The sequence below is a fragment of the Rutidosis leptorrhynchoides genome, chromosome 1 (assembly GCF_046630445.1).
Source record: "Rutidosis leptorrhynchoides isolate AG116_Rl617_1_P2 chromosome 1, CSIRO_AGI_Rlap_v1, whole genome shotgun sequence".
NCBI classification, from domain to species: Eukaryota; Viridiplantae; Streptophyta; class Magnoliopsida; order Asterales; family Asteraceae; genus Rutidosis; species Rutidosis leptorrhynchoides.
In genome coordinates, this window is record NC_092333.1 from 665771867 (window position 1) to 665793763 (window position 21897).

At 31.7% G+C, this 21897-nt stretch overlaps 2 protein-coding genes across 2 annotated transcripts; both read left to right on the plus strand.

Moving 5' to 3' along the window:
- Positions 1 to 1575: 1575 nt before the first annotated feature.
- LOC139850725 (uncharacterized) lies at positions 1576 to 13058 on the plus strand. The gene is made up of 8 exons (XM_071840281.1): positions 1576 to 1935; positions 3733 to 3830; positions 3928 to 4060; positions 4247 to 4361; positions 11048 to 11135; positions 11233 to 11365; positions 11552 to 11666; positions 12754 to 13058. Exons 1-8 carry the CDS (start codon positions 1576 to 1578, stop codon positions 13056 to 13058), a joined length of 1347 nt encoding a protein of 448 aa, XP_071696382.1.
- A 7818-nt stretch (positions 13059 to 20876) lies between these two features.
- LOC139850736 (auxin-responsive protein SAUR76) lies at positions 20877 to 21341 on the plus strand. Its single transcript, XM_071840290.1, has one exon. The coding sequence runs from the start codon at positions 20877 to 20879 to the stop codon at positions 21339 to 21341; it is 465 nt and encodes a 154-aa protein (XP_071696391.1).
- Positions 21342 to 21897: the final 556 nt, after the last annotated feature.

A 21897-nucleotide genomic window follows, 5' to 3' on the forward strand; every position in this document is an offset into this window, starting at 1 on the left:
ATGCTCGCATTTCAGACCAAACTTCCGTTATTCTCTTCTGCTAATACAACTGTTCTCATTGTACATGAACATGTTTATTAATCATTCTTTATTTTGTATTCTGACTAAGAGGTACTTTTTTCATTACACATAGCCTTCCTTTTTTTTTTTTTTTAGCAATCTCATTTATATCATATGCTCTCACTATATTGACATACAATATGTCCATCTTGTTGCAAGTTTCTTAGTTTAGGCATGATTTCCATGAAATTGAAATTGTAAGTGTAAAACCCTCCTACACTTTACCTTTGATGAATTGAATAGTCAAAATTTGGAATGTGATTTCCATTGGAAATGGAAGTGATTGAGTGTCGTATAAGCTGTGTGTGTTAGACTTGCTTGGGCTGAACACTTGTGATGATACAAGACAAAACTAATGCAAGGGAGACAAATAATGATAAGTGAAATATTAGTTTGTGTCTGTTTTTTCTCACAATGAGTAACTTCAGTCTAATTTTTTAATTGAAAGAGTTATTAAAAAACTTAGTTTATGATATTTGTTTGTCCGTGATGTTATTTATGCAGTATCTTGGCCATAATCTCAAAACAACTCTTTATCGCCAGTTAGTTACTCTAATTTGAATACTTTTAGAAATCGAAAGTGTGATAATCAGTTGCTAAGCTCAACCCCTCAAAAAGTTATTATGGAGTCATATCTAATTAACAATTTTATGTAACAAAACCCGCAAGGTTGCGGGTGTTAATCTAGTTTAAATTTAAATTCAAATTCCAATGTTATATTGAAGTGCGGGTTGCAGAAGAGGACGAACAAATTAAATTGGGCTTAGGACAGGGCTTATGAATTTTTATTTAGGTATGGGCTTCAATATAGCCTACAATTTCTTAGGCAGATGGACCATATAACGGGATATATATGTTACATGTGGGGTTTGGTGCGATGTTGAGTCTCCGTGGAATATATTAGTGCATTTGGACCACTTGAAGTAATAATTTATCCTTAAGATTTTTGTAGCACATGTTAATGATATTTTCCTAATAATTTCGGCCCTACTAATGGGCAACTTGATATAATGATATGTTACAAATATTATACGATCCATGACAACTTGTTTGATATATAACTATATCATTTGCTACTGTTAACAAACCTTATAATATCATGATGGTTAGGCTAGTTATCGAGATTGGGTTCTGCTCACGTAATGTATCTTGTAAGAGCAGTGGGAGTGGAGCCCCGTTTCCCCTTCGTCCCCAAGCCCGTCGCACGTCGCCCCACTCCCCAACCAATATTCGAGGTCGCGTCCCGGCTGGGTCAGTCGCATAGGCGACGGTGGTGTTCGGTGTAATAAAAAAATTAAAAAATTAATTCGCCAACGGCTTTTTTTCCTACCGTTGGGATTTTGTTTTTTTTTCTTTTTCTTTTTCAATTCTATATATACACAACACATATACAAACACAAACACAAACACAAACACAAACACAAACACATATCATTTTACATCCATTTTACTCAACATATACTCACACAATCAAATCCAAATTCTATTATCAAAATAAAAAAAAATTCTTTAAAAATGAGTAGTTCTGACGAAGAAAGTTTGGTTAACGCAATGAAAAGTATATTTGCTTATCGAAATAACGTGGTAATACGTAGAGAGGTCGAGGAACAAAATGAGGCTCAAAGCTCAAGACGAAAACGTCGCTACATTCGTCGTGATCGTGTAGAAGCTCACAATCGTTTGGTGAAAGATTATTTTGTTCAAGATCCGAAGTATCCCCCTGAATATTTCAAACGGCGTTATCGAATGTCACAAAGTCTTCTTGAAAAAATAATTGAAGGTATACTTTCTTACTCTACTCGTCCCGATGCACCAAAGTGGTTTACTTATTTTCAACAACGTCCCGATGCACGTGGTGTTCTCGGAGTATCTACTGTAAAAACCCGTCCTTATCCATCTGGACGAAATCTTCGACATTTGATCCCATTGCGATGATCGACTCCAAATAATGTCCTTAAAATGAGCAAATGCACAGCGGAAGACTTAATTCGTACCTGAGAATAACATGCTTTAAAATGTCAACATAAAGTTGGTGAGATATATAAGTTTGATGCTAGCAGTGTTATAACAATGGACCACAAGATTTCATATGTAAACATTTTAATAAAAATATTCTAAGTGGTTGAGCACTTGGTAACCATACTTAACATTTAATCACGTCGCATATTCCCTTTATTATGAAATTTTACTACACCGTACCAAGTGTAGTCACGAAACGAAGTACTGTGCAACCGTTGAATACTGGTCGTCCAGTCCGGTTGGGGTTGTCAGGCCCGATAGATCTATCAACAGGATTCGCGTTTACAATACCGCTGTAAATATTAGTTACCAAGCTACAGGGAAGTATGCCAGTGGTACAACTCAACGTAGAATATATTTTTCAGTTACTTGTGTCCATAACGTAAAACATAAAATACATGTATTCTCATCCCGAAATATTTAGAGTTTAAAAGTGGGACTATATACTCACCATACTGTATTTTGTAGTAAAAATACATATAACACCATTGATCAAGTATAAGGTTGACCTCGGATTCACGAACCTATATCAATTATTTACCAAGTAATATTAACACATATACTAGCAATCGAACAAATTGTATATATATTATAATGTATTTTTAAATCGTAACTTATTGTATATATAATGTTTCAAAATTAATATTTATATTTTTGTGTGTTTTATATATCATTTATATTATCTTAAAATATTTTATATATTATATATAAATTAGTTACTATTATAATTTCGTATAAAAATATAATATATAGTATACTTTTATATATAATCTCTTTTGTTTATAAAATTAACAATTATAATAAAGATAATAATACTAATAATGAATCATGATATTTTACTAATAATAATTCCTAAATGATAATATAGTTGTGAAAATAATAGTTTTTATTAACAATATTAATAATAATGATAATAATATCCATAAGTACTAATAATAATAAAAGTTTTAAAATGGAGAACTACCTCAAAATCGGTTTTAAAAAGAAAGTGCCTGAAACTAGGATTGAACCTGCGACCTCTCATTCCCCAACCACAGACCTAACCGTCCCTCTACTCCCATTTATTCGAATAATAATCATAATTAATTCTATTAAACCGTTATATCCTGCCTCCATGTATTTTAACATAACAGAAGAAACGAGTAACGCAGCAATTTATCAGATAAAAAAAATGGATCACAATCCTACTGAACTTTCGGTCCAATTACTAAATCAATGATCGTGGCCCAACATCATTCAACAGCCCATCATACAAATTTAATTTGACCCGTTTAAATCTTAAGCCCGATAATCAAAATAGGATTCCTTGGAGGGTCGGTTATAATTGATTAAGTTCTTCACAGCTGTACACCTCTACTGATTTAACCTAATCGCCACTTTTACTTTCTGTCACATCTCCAGCATTTTGTTAATATATATACTGATTTTAAGTATCATCATCGTCTAAAATTTTCTATTGTTATCCAAATAATAACATCATACTTCTCCTCATCTTCATTTAAATTATCGTGTCCATCTAATCATCATTATTTATGGGTTCGTAACAATAGCAGTAAGTGATTTGGTTTCGTTTAATAGTTCACCAAGAATCATCTTGTGGTGATAGTAATCGAACAAGAGAATAACAGAGGTTTTGTGTGATTTGGAATCAAGAGTGAAACAGATAGCGGTCTGTTGAGACATGAAGTAGAAGAAGAGGTCGATCAATACATGATGGCAAGTATGGCAGTATCAAATCATAATGATACCAGGTTTAATGGTGATTAAGTGATGACGTTTTTAGAGTAATGAAGGTTGTATGGTACGTGATTGTTTGTTGGGTTTAAGGTGGTTATCGGGTTGATGAAGAGATGGTTTCACGATGGTGGGTCGTGGTTGTGTCTCCAAACAGAAGAAAGCAATAGCAGTATCGTCTGATGATAATGGTTCGACGATGGTTTTATCGATTGGAAATATAAACGACAACAAGAGTTTCGTGATGGTTCGTTGTGGTTTTTGAATATGCAGCAGGTTTTCAGGAGTTAAAATAGGTGATTTTCGGTTCTTCTTTGTAAAAAAATATGAATGAAAACAGAAAAGAACAGAAGTGAGAGAGAGAGGAAGAGAGGTGAGAGAGAGGTGACGGTTTTAGGTTATTTCAATTGTGATGGTCATGTTAATCATATAGAACAGAAACAGTAAACTTGTAGATTCAACAGGATGGTTCAGTGGTGGTGGTGAGCATGAAAGGGTGGTAATGGGTGTTCATAGTGACGGGTGGAAGGTGGTTGAAAGAGATGAAGGTTTATGGTGTCGTGATAAATAACAACTGGATTGATTTATAGAGCATATTAGTCGACAGCTGGAATCAATTAGCAAACAAGAACAAGAAATAAATTTGTATCGTTCTGTAATTGGATTTGTAATGAGATTCTGATATTGACAAATTGATACAGACGTCTTAACAATATGAAGATAAGATCTAAAATTATAATACAGTGGAATTATGATAAGTTCACATGCCTAATTGATTATAAATAATTAATATTAATAAATATAAAAAAATACTTTTATTAATAAAAATAATAAGAATAGTAAGTAATGTATGTATTAGTATTAAGTATAATAATAGTTTTAATAATAATGCTAATAATGATATTAATTATTATATTAATACTTAAAATATTAATTATAAAAATAATTAGTCAAAATAATACTAATAATAAGAATGATAACAAAATAATAATATTTATTATTAATAATATTAACATCATTAATGATGATAACAATAAGTTGCATCTAAATAAAATAACAATATTTATAGGAATTTTGATAATATTATTCATAATAATATTGATATCAATAGTTCTATAACTAAATGTATCATATTTTATATAATAACATTAACAATACAGATATTATAATACAATAGTCATAATAATATTAACCTAGCAATTATAATTTCAACTTGTAACATATTATATTACATATTATTAATTATGTAATGTTCATATAATATATTCACAATATACATAGTATATTGATTATGTTAAAAAAAATCATATATATATATATATATATATATATATATATATACACACATTCATATTTATTTACACTTAATTGTTCGTGAATCACTAGACATGGTAAAAAAATAATAACCGATTATCCGAATATAGATTTCAAACTTTTCTAGACTCCACATTACATATTTTGCTTATCGTGTCGGAAATATATAAAGATTAAGGTTTAAATTTGGTCGGAAATTTTCGGGTCGTTACAGTACCCACCTGTTAAAGAAATTTCGTCCCCGAAATTTGGTAGAGGTTGTCATAAATAACAATAGGAATGTTTTCATGACGAATATGAGATAATAACGGAGTTTTATCACTATTAATAGATATAGATTAAACATCTCGATCATGTGAAACGTACGAGTGAAGCTATCACAAAAGAGTGAAATGAGTAATATGATATCGTTTTAACTGATGACGTGGTTATGATTGATTTCCGGAATTCACGAGATTTAAAGAAAATCTTTCATAATAAGATTTGGTTCTTTGACGATTTAGGGAACTGGATCTCCTTTGATTTAATGCAGCAAATCTGTTGTGATTTCTTTGTCGGATATTTCACTTATAAAACTACCCCCTTCGTTCCCTTATCTCCATATCCCATATCTTCTATTCCCAATTCATACCTTAGAGTATTCTTTAAAATGCTCCACCCCATTCTGATCCTTGATATACTCTTAATTTTCACCTCTATCATTCTTCTTTTTCATTTACCACCAGAAGAATCTATTTACTTCTACTATACTCTTGTGTTTATAGTGTTTCTAATTCTTCCGTGTATTTATATTGCTATTTGTATCGATATACATGGTTTGTAATTCTGGGTGGTTGTTGGGTTTTATATCTTTCCTTATACTCCAATATCCTTGCTTTTGTTTTCTATAATCATTGTCATCCACAGTTAATGTTTTTTTTTCCCTAGTCGCTGCGATTTTTACTACTATTTTTATTTCGGAGCTTCATTCTTTTTCTTTTCTTCCTCTTCATCTAAGCATCTTGTGTGATGGTCCGGAATTCGTAGGTATAAAATTCAGAATGAACATAGCTAATTCTTTTAGAAGGTAATGGTAATGACAAAATTTTGATTTGTCAAATTACTAGAATATCTTGGAAAAGACCGAATCATCAAGAAAATATTTTCTTGATATGTTTAGAGATTGGATAGAATGTATGAGCCGTGTAACATGGCATATGATGATGGTACTGTGAATCATCACATTCCATTAGAAACTTAACATGAGTTACTGTAATATTATGAAGTTGATCAAGTTTCATTATATTATACTAATTCATGCATCAGTTCCCAACACTACTTCAAAACATTCATATTTTAAATTTGAAGGTTTCAAAATTTAGAAACTAACACAGTTTCCTTTATGTTGTAACGCAGATGTTATGAAGAGATAAACGATCCCAGATAGGAATAGTTGTGAAAATATCTCCAGAAATATGGAGAATATGTATAACGGAAGATATGAAAATATCTTATATATCTTAAGATAAGATGATGGTGAAGAATATCATCTGGAAAGGTTTAGAATAAAAAGTAGGGTTCTTACTAACGGTTTTAGCAGGCACTGAATCGTTTGGATTCTTTGAAGTCAAACTTATTCTTTATGATTTGTCCACAGCCGCTTTCATACTTTGCTCAATTCGTTTTCCAGTTCCCATCCTTCTCTTTTTCCGAGTTTTACCAACATACTGTACTTTATCGTCAAACTTTTGACTGTTAAGGTCATTTACGGTTTTGCTGCTTCATCAGCATTTCCAGAACTACTTCACAGTTCAGGGTGTTTTTCAGAAACTTCACATTCAAAGTATAAAATTCTTAGGGATAGACGCTATAGGTATGACTGGAGAAGTTCTGCGAGATTTTCAAAATACTAATTGCGGATTTCGCCAAAGAGATAACGAGTTGCTGGTATGTCTGCTGATGATGTTGTGTAATATAAAAGGTTTTCTGGTAATGACGGCAAAAGGACAAGGTATAAATATCGAGGTTATAATAAGAGTAGTCTCATTGAGAAATCGAAGTGGAGCTGTGACAAAATTAGCTTCTTGAAAAGGAATCATATGATTGTTTTTGCTAATGGATGATAAGGAATTCGACGCGAATGTGATTTAACTATAACTTCGGTTTCGAAAGTTTTTCAGGTGCATAACTGTATACATGAATCTTTCTTCCATAGACAAGGTGCGGCTGGTTCAACTTCTCGGTCGAGGTGTTTTCAAGAATCGTGAAAGATCTGAACGCGAATTGTAATCGTCGAGGTACAAATGAGGTTTAGGATAAAATCAAGTGGCAAACTTGAAGAATTGTTTAGTTTCATATGTTATAATCAACATTTTAATTCATGTTATTTGTCCCAAAGTTAGCAGTCCAATAGTCCGATTGTCCAATGATCCAATAATATAATATTCGAATTAATACGTATCGTTACCCGTGTACCGGTCTCAGTGTCGATCACAACTCAAAGTATATATATATTTTGGAATCAACTCCGACCCTGTATAGCCAACTCCCATCTTCACATATAGAGTGTCTATGGTTGTTCCGAAATATATATATAGATGGGTCAATATGATAAGTCGAAACCTGGTATAGGTGTCCCGTTAATTAAAATGCGTAAAATAAATAAATATATATCATGACCCATTATACATCGTGTTGTCTCAGAATTATTCCGACGTATTGTTGTACATGTGTCCCGACAGTATGTACAGTGCAGAAATTAAAATTGCGAGAATGTAAATTGCGATAAATTAAATGTTAGCCGGGAACAGTTAGCTAGGAACAGTTAGCGTGGATTCCTAACAATATTTCAATTTAGTTAATTCGTCTGTTTCTAACAAATTTTATTTTGTCCAATGTTTTCTTCTTTATGCCACTTGTTGGATTCTGATAGGTCAAAATCCGAATATGAATTTTGAATGAAAATGGTTATTCTGTGGTGAACGGATACGTATATCGGATAGTAAATGATCGTTGAATCAGATTCGAAGAATGTACAGTGTAACTTATTAATGTGAATTCTAAATATTCCTCGGGTACTACGCACCCGTTAAAATATTTTCATCATTAATAGTTTGTATGAAGAAATTTTAATTACAATCTTTATGAAAATATACTTGCATATATATTTTCTTCAGATGTAATCATAGATTTAATGAGTCAATAAGATATTAAACTCATCAGGTTTATTGTTAATACTAGATTACATAATCTCTAAAGCATTAGAGATTACTTAGTCACCATATTGAACGAAGGTAATGAGGTAGAATGGTACATAAATCGAAGATAATCGATGTAGAACGATATGTAAAACGAAAATAAAGTGGATAGAGCGATACGTAGAACGGTGATTATAGTCGAGGTGTAATTTGTGACGTTGAGATTTACGACGTGGTTGTGGTTTGAGGGTGATAAGGATACCATTGACGTTGTTGATGGTGATATGGATTATGCTGCTGGTGCTGCTGCTGGTGTTTGTAATCTCCGCACCAGATTCTCCAAAACCATTACTCGAGCACGTAGTTCGTTGACTTTTTATATTATGTCGGAATGATTGACGATTGAAATGAGCGGGTGAGTAAGATTCAAATATAGGATAATATATAATCGTGACGAGATACTCTAGAAATGAGAGGGTAAATGGTTTCTTGAACAGGTTCGCCGGTAAGTGCTTTCAGGTTCATCGCCAAGAGGGCAATTTGAGAAGGATCTTTGATGTGAAATGATTTTCGAATATAGGATGATATTCTAACTTCATAGAATATCTGTAATACTAAAGATTTCGTAGCCTACAGAGGAACTTACGGCATATGACAAGCAAGTCTACAGATGCGCTAAGATATGAATTTTTGTCTATACACTATCGATGCACTAAATGCAGTAAGATGTGTCTAGACTAAAGAATGATAAGCAGGAAATTTTCTAAAGATGATAAGCAGATGGTTTCCGACTAAAAATGATAAGCAAAACTTTTGACAGGCAGACACGGTCAAAGTCCAGACTCACTAATGTATCCTAACAACTACCAGTTAGACACACTAATGCAAGGCCTGGTTCGCTAAGACCACCGCTCTGATACCACATGTAAAAACCCGTCCTTATCCATCTGGACGAAATCTTCGACATTTGATCCCATTGCGATGATCGACTCCAAATAATGTCCTTAAAATGAGCAAATGCACAGCGGAAGACTTAATTCGTACCTGAGAATAACATGCTTTAAAATGTCAACATAAAGTTGGTGAGATATATAAGTTTGATGCTAGCAGTGTTATAACAATGGACCACAAGATTTCATATGTAAACATTTTAATAAAAATATTCTAAGTGGTTGAGCACTTGGTAACCATACTTAACATTTAATCACGTCGCATATTCCCTTTATTATGAAATTTTACTACACCGTACCAAGTGTAGTCACGAAACGAAGTACTGTGCAACCGTTGAATACTGGTCGTCCAGTCCGGTTGGGGTTGTCAGGCCCGATAGATCTATCAACAGGATTCGCGTTTACAATACCGCTGTAAATATTAGTTACTAAGCTACAGGGAAGTATGCCAGTGGTACAACTCAACGTAGAATATATTTTTCAGTTACTTGTGTCCATAACGTAAAACATAAAATACATGTATTCTCATCCCGAAATATTTAGAGTTTAAAAGTGGGACTATATACTCACCATACTGTATTTTGTAGTAAAAATACATATAACACCATTGATCAAGTATAAGGTTGACCTCGGATTCACGAACCTATATCAATTATTTACCAAGTAATATTAACACATATACTAGCAATCGAACAAATTGTATATATATTATAATGTATTTTTAAATCGTAACTTATTGTATATATAATGTTTCAAAATTAATATTTATATTTTTGTGTGTTTTATATATCATTTATATTATCTTAAAATATTTTATATATTATATATAAATTAGTTACTATTATAATTTCGTTTAAAAATATAATATATAGTATACTTTTATATATAATCTCTTTTGTTTATAAAATTAACAATTATAATAAAGATAATAATACTAATAATGAATCATGATATTTTACTAATAATAATTCCTAAATGATAATATAGTTGTGAAAATAATAGTTTTTATTAACAATATTAATAATAATGATAATAATATCCATAAGTACTAATAATAATAAAAGTTTTAAAATGGAGAACTACCTCAAAATCGGTTTTAAAAAGAAAGTGCCCGAAACTAGGATTGAACCTGCGACCTCTCGTTCCCCAACCACAGACCTAACCGTCCCTCTACTCCCATTTATTCGAATAATAATCATAATTAATTCTATTAAACCGTTATATCCTGCCTCCATGTATTTTAACATAACAGAAGAAACGAGTAACGCAGCAATCTATCAGATAAAAAAAATGGATCACAATCCTACTGAACTTTCGGTCCAATTACTAAATCAATGATCGTGGCCCAACATCATTCAACAGCCCATCATACAAATTTAATTTGACCCGTTTAAATCTTAAGCCCGATAATCAAAATAGGATTCCTTGGAGGGTCGGTTATAATTGATTAAGTTCTTCACAGCTGTACACCTCTACTGATTTAACCTAATCGCCACTTTTACTTTCTGTCACATCTCCAGCATTTTGTTAATATATATACTGATTTTAAGTATCATCATCGTCTAAAATTTTCTATTGTTATCCAAATAATAACATCATACTTCTCCTCATCTTCATTTAAATTATCGTGTCCATCTAATCATCATTATTTATGGGTTCGTAACAATAGCAGTAAGTGATTTGGTTTCGTTTAATAGTTCACCAAGAATCATCTTGTGGTGATAGTAATCGAACAAGAGAATAACAGAAGACGGTTGTGTGGTTTTGTGTGATTTGGAATCAAGAGTGAAACAGATAGCGGTCTGTTGAGACATGAAGTAGAAGAAGAGGTCGATCAATACATGATGGCAAGTATGGCAGTATCAAATCATAATGATACCAGGTTTAATGGTGATTAAGTGATGACGTTTTTAGAGTAATGAAGGTTGTATGGTACGTGATTGTTTGTTGGGTTTAAGGTGGTTATCGGGTTGATGAAGAGATGGTTTCACGATGGTGGGTCGTGGTTGTGTCTCCAAACAGAAGAAAGCAATAGCAGTATCGTCTGATGATAATGGTTCGACGATGGTTTTATCGATTGGAAATATAAACGACAACAAGAGTTTCGTGATGGTTCGTTGTGGTTTTCGAATATGCAGCAGGTTTTCAGGAGTTAAAATAGGTGATTTTCGGTTCTTCTTTGTAAAAAAATATGAATGAAAACAGAAAAGAACAGAAGTGAGAGAGAGAGGAAGAGAGGTGAGAGAGAGGTGACGGTTTTAGGTTATTTCAATTGTGATGGTCATGTTAATCATATAGAACAGAAACAGTAAACTTGTAGATTCAACAGGATGGTTCAGTGGTGGTGGTGAGCATGAAAGGGTGGTAATGGGTGTTCATAGTGACGGGTGGAAGGTGGTTGAAAGAGATGAAGGTTTATGGTGTCGTGATAAATAACAACTGGATTGATTTATAGAGCATATTAGTCGACAGCTGGAATCAATTAGCAAACAAGAACAAGAAATAAATTTGTATCGTTCTGTAATTGGATTTGTAATGAGATTCTGATATTGACAAATTGATACAGACGTCTTATCAATATGAAGATAAGATCTAAAATTATAATACAGTGGAATTATGATAAGTTCACATGCCTAATTGATTATAAATAATTAATATTAATAAATATAAAAAAATACTTTTATTAATAAAAATAATAAGAATAGTAAGTAATGTATGTATTAGTATTAAGTATAATAATAGTTTTAATAATAATGCTAATAATGATATTAATTATTATATTAATACTTAAAATATTAATTATAAAAATAATTAGTCAAAATAATACTAATAATAATAAGAATGATAACAAAATAATAATATTTATTATTAATAATATTAACATCATTAATGATGATAACAATAAGTTGCATCTAAATAAAATAACAATATTTATAGGAATTTTGATAATATTATTCATAATAATATTGATATCAATAGTTCTATAACTAAATGTATCATATTTTATATAATAACATTAACAATACAGATATTATAATACAATAGTCATAATAATATTAACCTAGCAATTATAATTTCAACTTGTAACATATTATATTACATATTATTAATTATGTAATGTTCATATAATATATTCACAATATACATAGTATATTGATTATGTTAAAAAAAATCATATATATATATATATATATATATATATATATATATATATATATATATATATATATATATATATATATATATATATATATATATATATATATATACACACATTCATATTTATTTACACTTAATTGTTCGTGAATCACTAGACATGGTAAAAAAAAAAAAAACCGATTATCCGAATATAGATTTCAAACTTTTCTAGACTCCACATTACATATTTTGCTTATCGTGTCGGAAATATATAAAGATTAAGGTTTAAATTTGGTCGAAAATTTCCGGGTCGTTACATCTACTATTTTAAAAGTCACTTCTGACATTTGGAATTGTGCAAGGTCGTTGGGGTATTTTAAGACAACCTGCTAGGGCATATAGCGTAAACAAAATCAAAAGAATCATGTATGGTTGCATCATATTGCACAACATGATAATTGAAGACAATGGTTTTAACATCGCTGAAAATAAATCTTACTACTTGCCTGTCAACAACCTACAAGGATCAACTTGGTACGAAAGGTGTGATGTATATGCCGAGAAGACAAAAGAGCTGCGTGACAAAGACGAGCATGAGTATCTTCGACATACTCTAGTTTCGCATCTATGGCATAATCGCGATGACGAAATATTTAACGAATTGTAACTTTTTAATCGCGATAATGTATTTTTTTTTAATTTTTAGGAACCGTATGTTTTTTAATTATTAGGAAATGTATTGTTTTTTTTATTTTTAATGAAAGTTATTTCCATTTATGTTAATTTTTATAATTTTATCAATATATGTTATATTTAAAATCATTAAAATAATAATAAAAATATAAACTGACATGCCCAACTGACATAGGTCACCACTCCTCACTTTTTCTGACTCAGCAAATCAGGCCTGACATGCCAAGTGACATCAATCACCACTCCAAGTGCTCTAATACATCAAGTGTATGTATACACTGGCGAAAACAAAAATTATTTTCATCGGGGGCGAAAAAGTTTTTAAAAACGTAGCAACTTTTTTTGGTCAAACATGGAGGTTTTGGGTAAAATATGAAAGTTTCGGGGGAAAATATGGAGGCTTTTGGGCAAAATACAAAAGTTTTCGGGCAAAATCTGGAAGCTTTGATGGCAAAATATGAAGATTTTTGGTAAAAAAAAAAAAAAAAATTTCACCGGTGCCAAAATGAATAAACCAAAAAATTTTACACTAAAAATAAAAATCCACTTGAAGCAAGTAGGGGTGTTCATAAAACCGTCAAACCGTAAAAACCGGCCGAACCGTATTGATTTTATTGGTTCGGTCCAGTGTTAAATATTGGCGGTCCGGTCACTGGTTTGGAAATCACCAAACCGCGAAACCCGGTTCGGTTTATGGTTTTAGTAGGTCACCGACCGGTTAAACTGAACCGGACCGGATTATATAACAATGTTATATATCGTATGTAATATTTAAACATTAACTGAGTTCTAACAATCAATTCAGTGATTAAAACAATCAACCAAATTCAGTTTCAATTTATAACATTAAGTAGTTGGATTTTTGTACCATATATACGAATTATAAGGATTATATTGACTTAAACTCATTGCACAACAATAATATACGTAATTCAGAAGATGGTTCAGTTAAAACAAAATATGGAAGAGACATTAGATTAATAGTTCGATCAGAGGTCCACTAACCAAACCACCATGTTTCCAACATCCCATAACCTTTTTCTCAAATAACCTCAATGATTCAGTTTCATTTGTTCAGATTCATTATATTATATTATGAAAATATAAGAAAGAAAAAGAAAACTTGAAAACCGTCAAACTGGTCAAACCGAACCGGCCCAAACCGGACCAAACCATTCAGCAAGACAAATTTCTTGGTCTGGTCTGGTTTGATATATGTTAAAACCGTGGATGCCGGTTTGATTTGAGATTTAGTCCAAACCGAACCAAACCGGACCGTGAACACCCCTAGAAGCAAGTGCCCCCTTCCCCTACATGTTTCCGCTGTATGTAGCCTAACCAATATTATATCCATGAGGTCATTTAAAAAATACATTATGTCAATAGTAGTCTAATTATTTGAATAAGATGATTTGGAATGCTTTATGTTTTATTATGAATACAATAGACAATTTTAGCAAATATTTTTGGTAACATTATGTGGTTAATACACCTCTAAATATATGAATGACACTATTAATATAATACGGAGTAATATGTCTTCGCATGTTTTTAGAATTTATGATTTTAATGACCCGTGAAATCACGGGTTTGTTTAAATGAAACAGTTTAATGATATGTTTTAGGTATTAAGTGAATGTAAATGCTAAAGTCATTTAGTTTAATAACCCGTGTAACCATAGATTCAGACTAAGAAACTTGGTCAGTATAAATGAACTACATTTATTCTCCCACCACGTTAGTTCCAATTTTCATCACAATTATTATTATTTTTTTTCTTCATAAAAGCTACATTACAACATTTTATTGGGACATGTAATCATGTATTTCGCATACATATGTAACGTAATTAATCATGTAAAGATGACCCAGTTTTGAATAATAATAATATAATAATAATAAAGTTTGCTCTAAAATTAAGTATTTATATTTATAATAATAATTATTAATAATAACAAATGTCTCTTTAATTTTATTTTTATAAAAAACTAAAATACAATTATTATATGAAGGCTGTACATTATGCTTCAAAGTTTGTACATGTGTTAATGAGATGTTTTATCATAAAGTTGTATATATATGTTTCAAATATTATACATATGGTCATGGTAGTGTTTTACCATAAAGTTGTACATATTGCTTCAAATATTGTACATATGGTCATGAGGGTATTTTATCATAAAGTTGTACATAATGTTTTATATATTATACAATTAACATGTTAATAATTTTATTTAAAATAATTAATTATTTTAATGACATCATCAAGTTAGTTACTATAAATACAATTTTTTTTAATTATAAAATATTTAGGATTAATGACATCATCTAAGTGACTTAGATTTTTTTTTTTATTTTTGATTTTTTCTTAACAAATGAATTACCTTAATAATGATATCATCATTTTAGCATTTTAATAGAAACTATAGATAGATAATATGGATCATTAATATTCGTCATTGTCTTATAGTATGGTACCCGTTTGACTTTTGATATAGATTCGCTAGTGTAAGTAAAAATGTGTTTAATTTATTATCTGAGGCACTAACTATCACCATAGTTTAGATAATAAAGATAAGTACGGTGAAAGGCATATGTAAAGTTTAATTTTGATAAATGTTATTAGGACAAAATCAACCGCTTGTAAGGCCACATGTAATGGTACGTGAGTGAACCCGCCACCCACCGCCACCTGGCTCACCCCCACCACCGCCGAACCGCCACCTCACCCGCCAGCCACCCCCAACGGCTACTGAATTGATTTTGTTGTTTTTTTTTTACATATTTATTTACTTATCTATATATACATACACATACTACACAAATAAAAACACTCAACCCATTCAACACTCTCAATCTTTATTTAAACTCAAACACTTTTATACACTCCCAATCTTCCATTTCAAAAAAAATGTCTCAACAAAATAACAACGATTTCTTTAACCATATGTTAAACAATCCAATCCCGCCACCGAATCATTCATCATCGAACCAAGCTAGCAATTCGTCTCCAAGCCAAACTAGTTTTTCTCAACAGCAACAATTTGTCCAATCACAACAACTACCATTTCAACAACAATTACAATTTGTTCAACCACCAACACTACCATTTCAACAACAATTACAATATCAAAACATGCATCCATACTATACACAACCACAATTTCCTATCCCCCAACAACAATTCTTTTCACAATTTCAACAACAACAAGTTCCATACAATTTGTCACAACATATAACACAACCGACGCTTGAAAGCGTACCCGAAACACAACCCGAGACCGAAAAACAAAAAGCTAAAAGAAAGGGAAAAGCTAAAGTAGCCGAAGGAAGCGAAAAGCCGAAACGTCAATTAATGCATTGGACTGCGGAAGAAGAAGAAGTAATTTTGGCCGAACGTTGGCTCGATGCGAAGCACCGATCACTTTGGGGGACGATCAACCTTTAAGGGTTGATCCAAACCCCGGTCACACTATTTTATTCGGGGAAGACGCAATACGGCGTCCACCGGGTCGACAAGCCGGTAGAAAAATCCGAAAGAGTTCGGTTTCGTCCGATGCCGCCTCGTCTTGTTCATCCGAAGAAGTTCGTTCTCAACTGTTGGAGGCCCAAAAAGAAATTGCTTTAACTCAAAAACAAAAACGGCAATCGTCTTTAATGAAAGTAATGAATCGCGCCTTTCGAATTTTCAACACAAGCATAAACCCGGACTTGCCAACGGAAGATCAACAAATACTTCAGAAGTATCGACAAAGAATGAAGACGATCTTGTTAACCGAAGAAGACACCGAAGGACAACAAAACGAAGACGAAGACGAAGACGACGACCCGACACCACTCGAGTAGCTCTTTTTTTAATAATAAGTTCGTATTTGTTTTTTATTAATTATGCAACGTTTTTTATTTATTTTATTTTATGTATTGTCTTTTATTTTTAATTATGTAATGTTTTTTTAATTTCTTAGTAATATAATGTTTTAATTTTATTTAATAAAATGTTATTGGTATTTACTTTATGTATTTAAATAATAAATTAAAATTGATTAAAGTTTGAAATGGAGTGTATGATTGTGAGTGTTTAGTGAAAGGAATGTGAAGGAATGTTAAAGGGTTTGTGCTGATGTGACGCTGGTGTGGAGGAGAGAAGTTCAGTGAAAGAATTGTATGATTGTATGTGACCTAAGAAGCAAGGTTGCAAAATTCGCTATTCGGGGATTAATCGGTCGGGACCTTGAAAAGATTAATCGGGAATTCGGGGATTAATCGGATTGTACTGTATACAATTAAATATTAAATTTTAAAAATTATATGTGTAGCTATAGAAAAAAATCATAAATATAAAGATAATTTTTAACATAATTGTCTAAAATTGTTCATTTTGTTTCAAAACTATAAAATTCTAGTTTAAATTTAAATTCATGTTAAAATGTTAACCATTTTTTACTTTGACTGACTTTGATTACCAAATTCAATTTTGATCCATCAATTGACGTTGACCGTTTAATTAAAAGGATTTTTGAAAATCGGAACGGATTCCTTCTAAAAAGATTAATCGGCGATTAATCGGTGAATAATCGGATTTTTTACAAGGTTGCTAAGAAGTATATAATTACATAAATGGTACTATGTAACTTCTCATTTTAGAAATGAAAAATAAACCTCGAGAACAAAAGAAAAGGCCAATAATCCGACATATATTCTGCATATGCAGCAACCAACCCACAATCATTCAAACCACATTTTTCTAGACATAACATGTTCTTTTTTTAGGTTGTAGGACTACTGTATTGTGTAGTAAATATCACACTGGTCAAGCCACATCATTCAGTTTCCTTTCGGATAAAAGTGTTTCCGTATTTATACTATACAAGACTAGTATATATTGTACGTACTCATGCAATGGTGAAATTTGACAAGAATGTGGTTAAGGTAAAAAGATCTTCACATTCAAAAGGGTACAAAATGATTTTAACCCATAGATTATATATCTAGATTAGAAATTAAACGAAGAGGTTGTGTTTAGAGAAAACCATAGATTATATATATGTAACCATTTCTATGTAGAATGATACTAGGATATTACAAATTACAATCTCGTGTCTAATGTTCCTATTTGTCTATTTGTGGTTGGAAGGTTGCCATACTTTGAAACTGGACTCGTTATACTTCAATTCAAGACATTTGTGTGGTAGGGGCTACTCAAAAACTTTTATCATTTGCAGCAGATGATAAGGTAATGTATCCTTCATTTGTGGCCTCCTTTATTGTTATGGGGTAAACAACTTTTTTTTCGACGAAAAATCTTGAATAAAAATAAATATATGTTGGTGCCACATTTAGATCTAAACCTTTGGAACTTGAATCCGACTGAATTCAACTCGTACACTAACTTTTTTGATAGAGTTAGCAGTGACACTTATTTTTTTATTTTTTTTTTATTTTTAGGATTTTACTTTTACTTATTTTTTTCATATTTACATGAAACGTATAATTTTTTTTTTAACTCATTATACATTTATGAAAATTGAAAATAATTTTGGATCAACTCAAAGAAATTCATGAACAATTAAATCTGAAAGGAGTGATCAGTATATTTGGAGTAGAGAGAACGTGATTTTGTCGGAACAAGCTGTGGCTACTACCGCATGTGGTTTTCGAGCATTGAATAATGACGTAAATATAGCTCTGGTTTTGAAAGGTGGCTAGACGCTAGTCTAACCATTGAAAAAGAGAGTTATCTGCATGTGATATGGGATGCACGTGACAACTTGTTTAAGTAACCCTACTTGTAACTCTTCTCAATTGTCCACATCAACTCTCAGATGTTTTACGTACATAACATCAAGTTTCTGTTGGTGAACGGTCCACATATTATAAACTCCAAGTCTCCAATAAATTATGTTTATATTACTCTCAGTTATATTGTTAATTATTTTTTAGATTGTTTTAAATTAATTAACCACGCTCGTACAAATCTATAAGAATAAAAAGAAAAATATGTTTGCGTGTAAAACAAAGATATAGATAAACTAAATTGTAAAACTTTAAAGTGAAAAAAAACGAGATAATAATGATATTTCTTAAGCTATGTATTTCTTTATTTAAGGACGATTAAATCGAGACATATAGAGTACTAAGTTTTTATTAGACACATTTCAATTCGATACTTTTGATGTGACAATTATTTTAGAATGAAGCGTGGCACGGAGTATTTTATATTTACCTTATGTTGTTTTAAGTTATTATCAAATGTATTCTGGTTACTGATTGAGATTAACGGTATCCTGTTACAGTTTGAGTGCAGTGTGGGGGAATATTTAAGGATTAATTGCTTATTGTCCAACTCGGTTACCGTGAATAATCCGGATAAAGATGATAATCTCAAGAGGGCGGTTCACAATTAATCTATGAGGGTTCGACTCGTTAAAGCTTGAGTGAGTAGTGTACTTAGTCGAGTACATAGAGAGAGAGAGAAAGAGTACTAGTCTCAATGAAAGGCTATCACTGTGTGTTGAAATGACAAGAACGTGGTACTATTTATTAAAATTAATAGGGCGTGTATTATCATGGGCGTGATCATGCTGATGTGTCATTGTATGATGGACTTACCAACATTAAAAATTAGGCCTAAATGACATGGTAGGCTTATATGGCACATCTTTGTCGTATGCACACTCTTTTGTACATAGCTTACGTATAACATATACTGAAGGGCTTACGCATTACTTACAGCATAACAACATCTTCCGTACTACGTACACCGTTACAAAAGCATGTTTTGAGAATGCTATTTGCGTAGTATGGGTATCGTATACTGTACTCGAATGGTATTCTTTTGGTAAGTTACGTTTTTCGGATAAAGATTTAGTGTGTGCTTATTTGGGTTATCTTTTACGTATGATTAATTATTAAAAAAAAAAATCGGCAAGTAATTAAAATATAATAACAAAAGTTTATAATAAAAAAAATCTCTGCTTGCTTAAAAAAAAGTATAATAATAAAAATTTATATATTTTTTATGAAGCGTTACACTAAAGTCTAAACATTTAGATCACTCCCATTGGTTCCGCCTTTACTCCACCCTCATGACATGTGCTCGAGGGCTCCAATGGCAATCTCATGCTCTCGCTCCGCCCTCAAAGTGTTGCCTCGCCCTGGAAGATTTCTTTCTCAAGCTTAAGTGAAGACGAGGTGGAGAAGTTGTTGCTTTATTTATTTGTACCTAGATCTTAAACAATCATAACCTATTTATTTAATTAATTTTTGTGAGTAATGGTGTGTGATAGTATGTGATGGGAAGGAAATAGAGAGAGAAAACTGATGTGGCATGTGGCGGGTGTATTGAAGAATGTCATTGTTGAAAATAGTCTTACGGAGTATCGTTTATAAATAGGTGCAAGACCCTCAACTTTTTCTGTATATCCAGGCAATACCCACCCAGGGGCGGATCTTAGTGGAACCTAAAGGGGGTATCCGCCCCACCTGGATTTAACGGATAAAAAAAATTTACACTAATTTTTTTTTTTTACTAAAAATTAAGGTTTTTATTAGTGTTTACCCCCGCTGGAAATGAAAAATTTCTTAAATTTTCGCATCTGCCCCGTATGTCTTTGAGTTCAAGTTCCGCCACTGTACCCACCATCATTTCATTAATTACACATAACACCCTTCTCTGTTTTTCCTTCCCTTGGCAGCATATAAAACCTACCTACGGCTATAAAACTACACATCTCGTCATTCATTCCACTACAACCAATTACATACACTCATCCTCCCAAATAACAAATCAATCATGAAAACGATTAATGTGATGCTAAAAAAATGCAAAACATTATCGAAACAAATAACACGAGCGTCATCCAGTAGAAGTATTGGATCTAAATCATCAAGACACGATGATCATCATCAACATCATAATAACCAAAAAACCAGAGGTATTATATGGAATACGAAAGTTATCTCTGCTGTATACGTAGAGGAAGATAACGGTAACGGTAACGGAAGTAAAGACGAACAGCAAGTGTTTGTAGGAAGTGCAAGGAAACGGTACGTGATTAGCTCAAAATATCTAACTCATCCGTTAATAAACGCACTAATTGAGAAGTCGAAACAGAATAATGATGATGATGTGGAGGATGTTTCGGTTATTAATTGTGAAGTTGTGTTGTTTGATCATTTGTTGTGGATGATTGAGACGAGTGATTTAAATGTTACTTCCGATTGTTTGGATGAACTTGCTGATCTCTATTCGTTTTAAACTCGAAACGAGAGTTAATCAATTTAGGTATTTGAATGAATGCGGATAACTTGAATTAGTGCAGTCATTAACAAAGTTTGTGATGATCTTATGCATTAATTTTGATTCAGTAATCTATGAGTTTATAATGTTTGTATATGATTATGTAGTAGTTTAACAGTATTTCTTAGTCACTTTGTCGTCTTGTATCTGAGTTCGAAATGTTACCAATATTAATTTTAAATAAGGTTTAATATATTGGTTTTTACATTTTTTATTTGTTACATTTTATGATTATTATTTATTTAATTCACAAATTGAGCATCTACCCATCTCCCTATGCTTCCAAATAATTTATGCAGCCTTCATGCTCAACTCCCTATTATTCATCTTTTTAGATGGGTTCTTGTTGGTGCATGAATCCCCAGCCGTAGTTTATCTTTACGTTTAACATATTCAGTTATGAAATAATGTTTACTTATGACTATTGATTACGTTTGTGATTGTGAGTACTTAATTTGTTAAATAATCAATATGTTAAACTGCACACACAGTCGACCGACTGAGAGACACATTC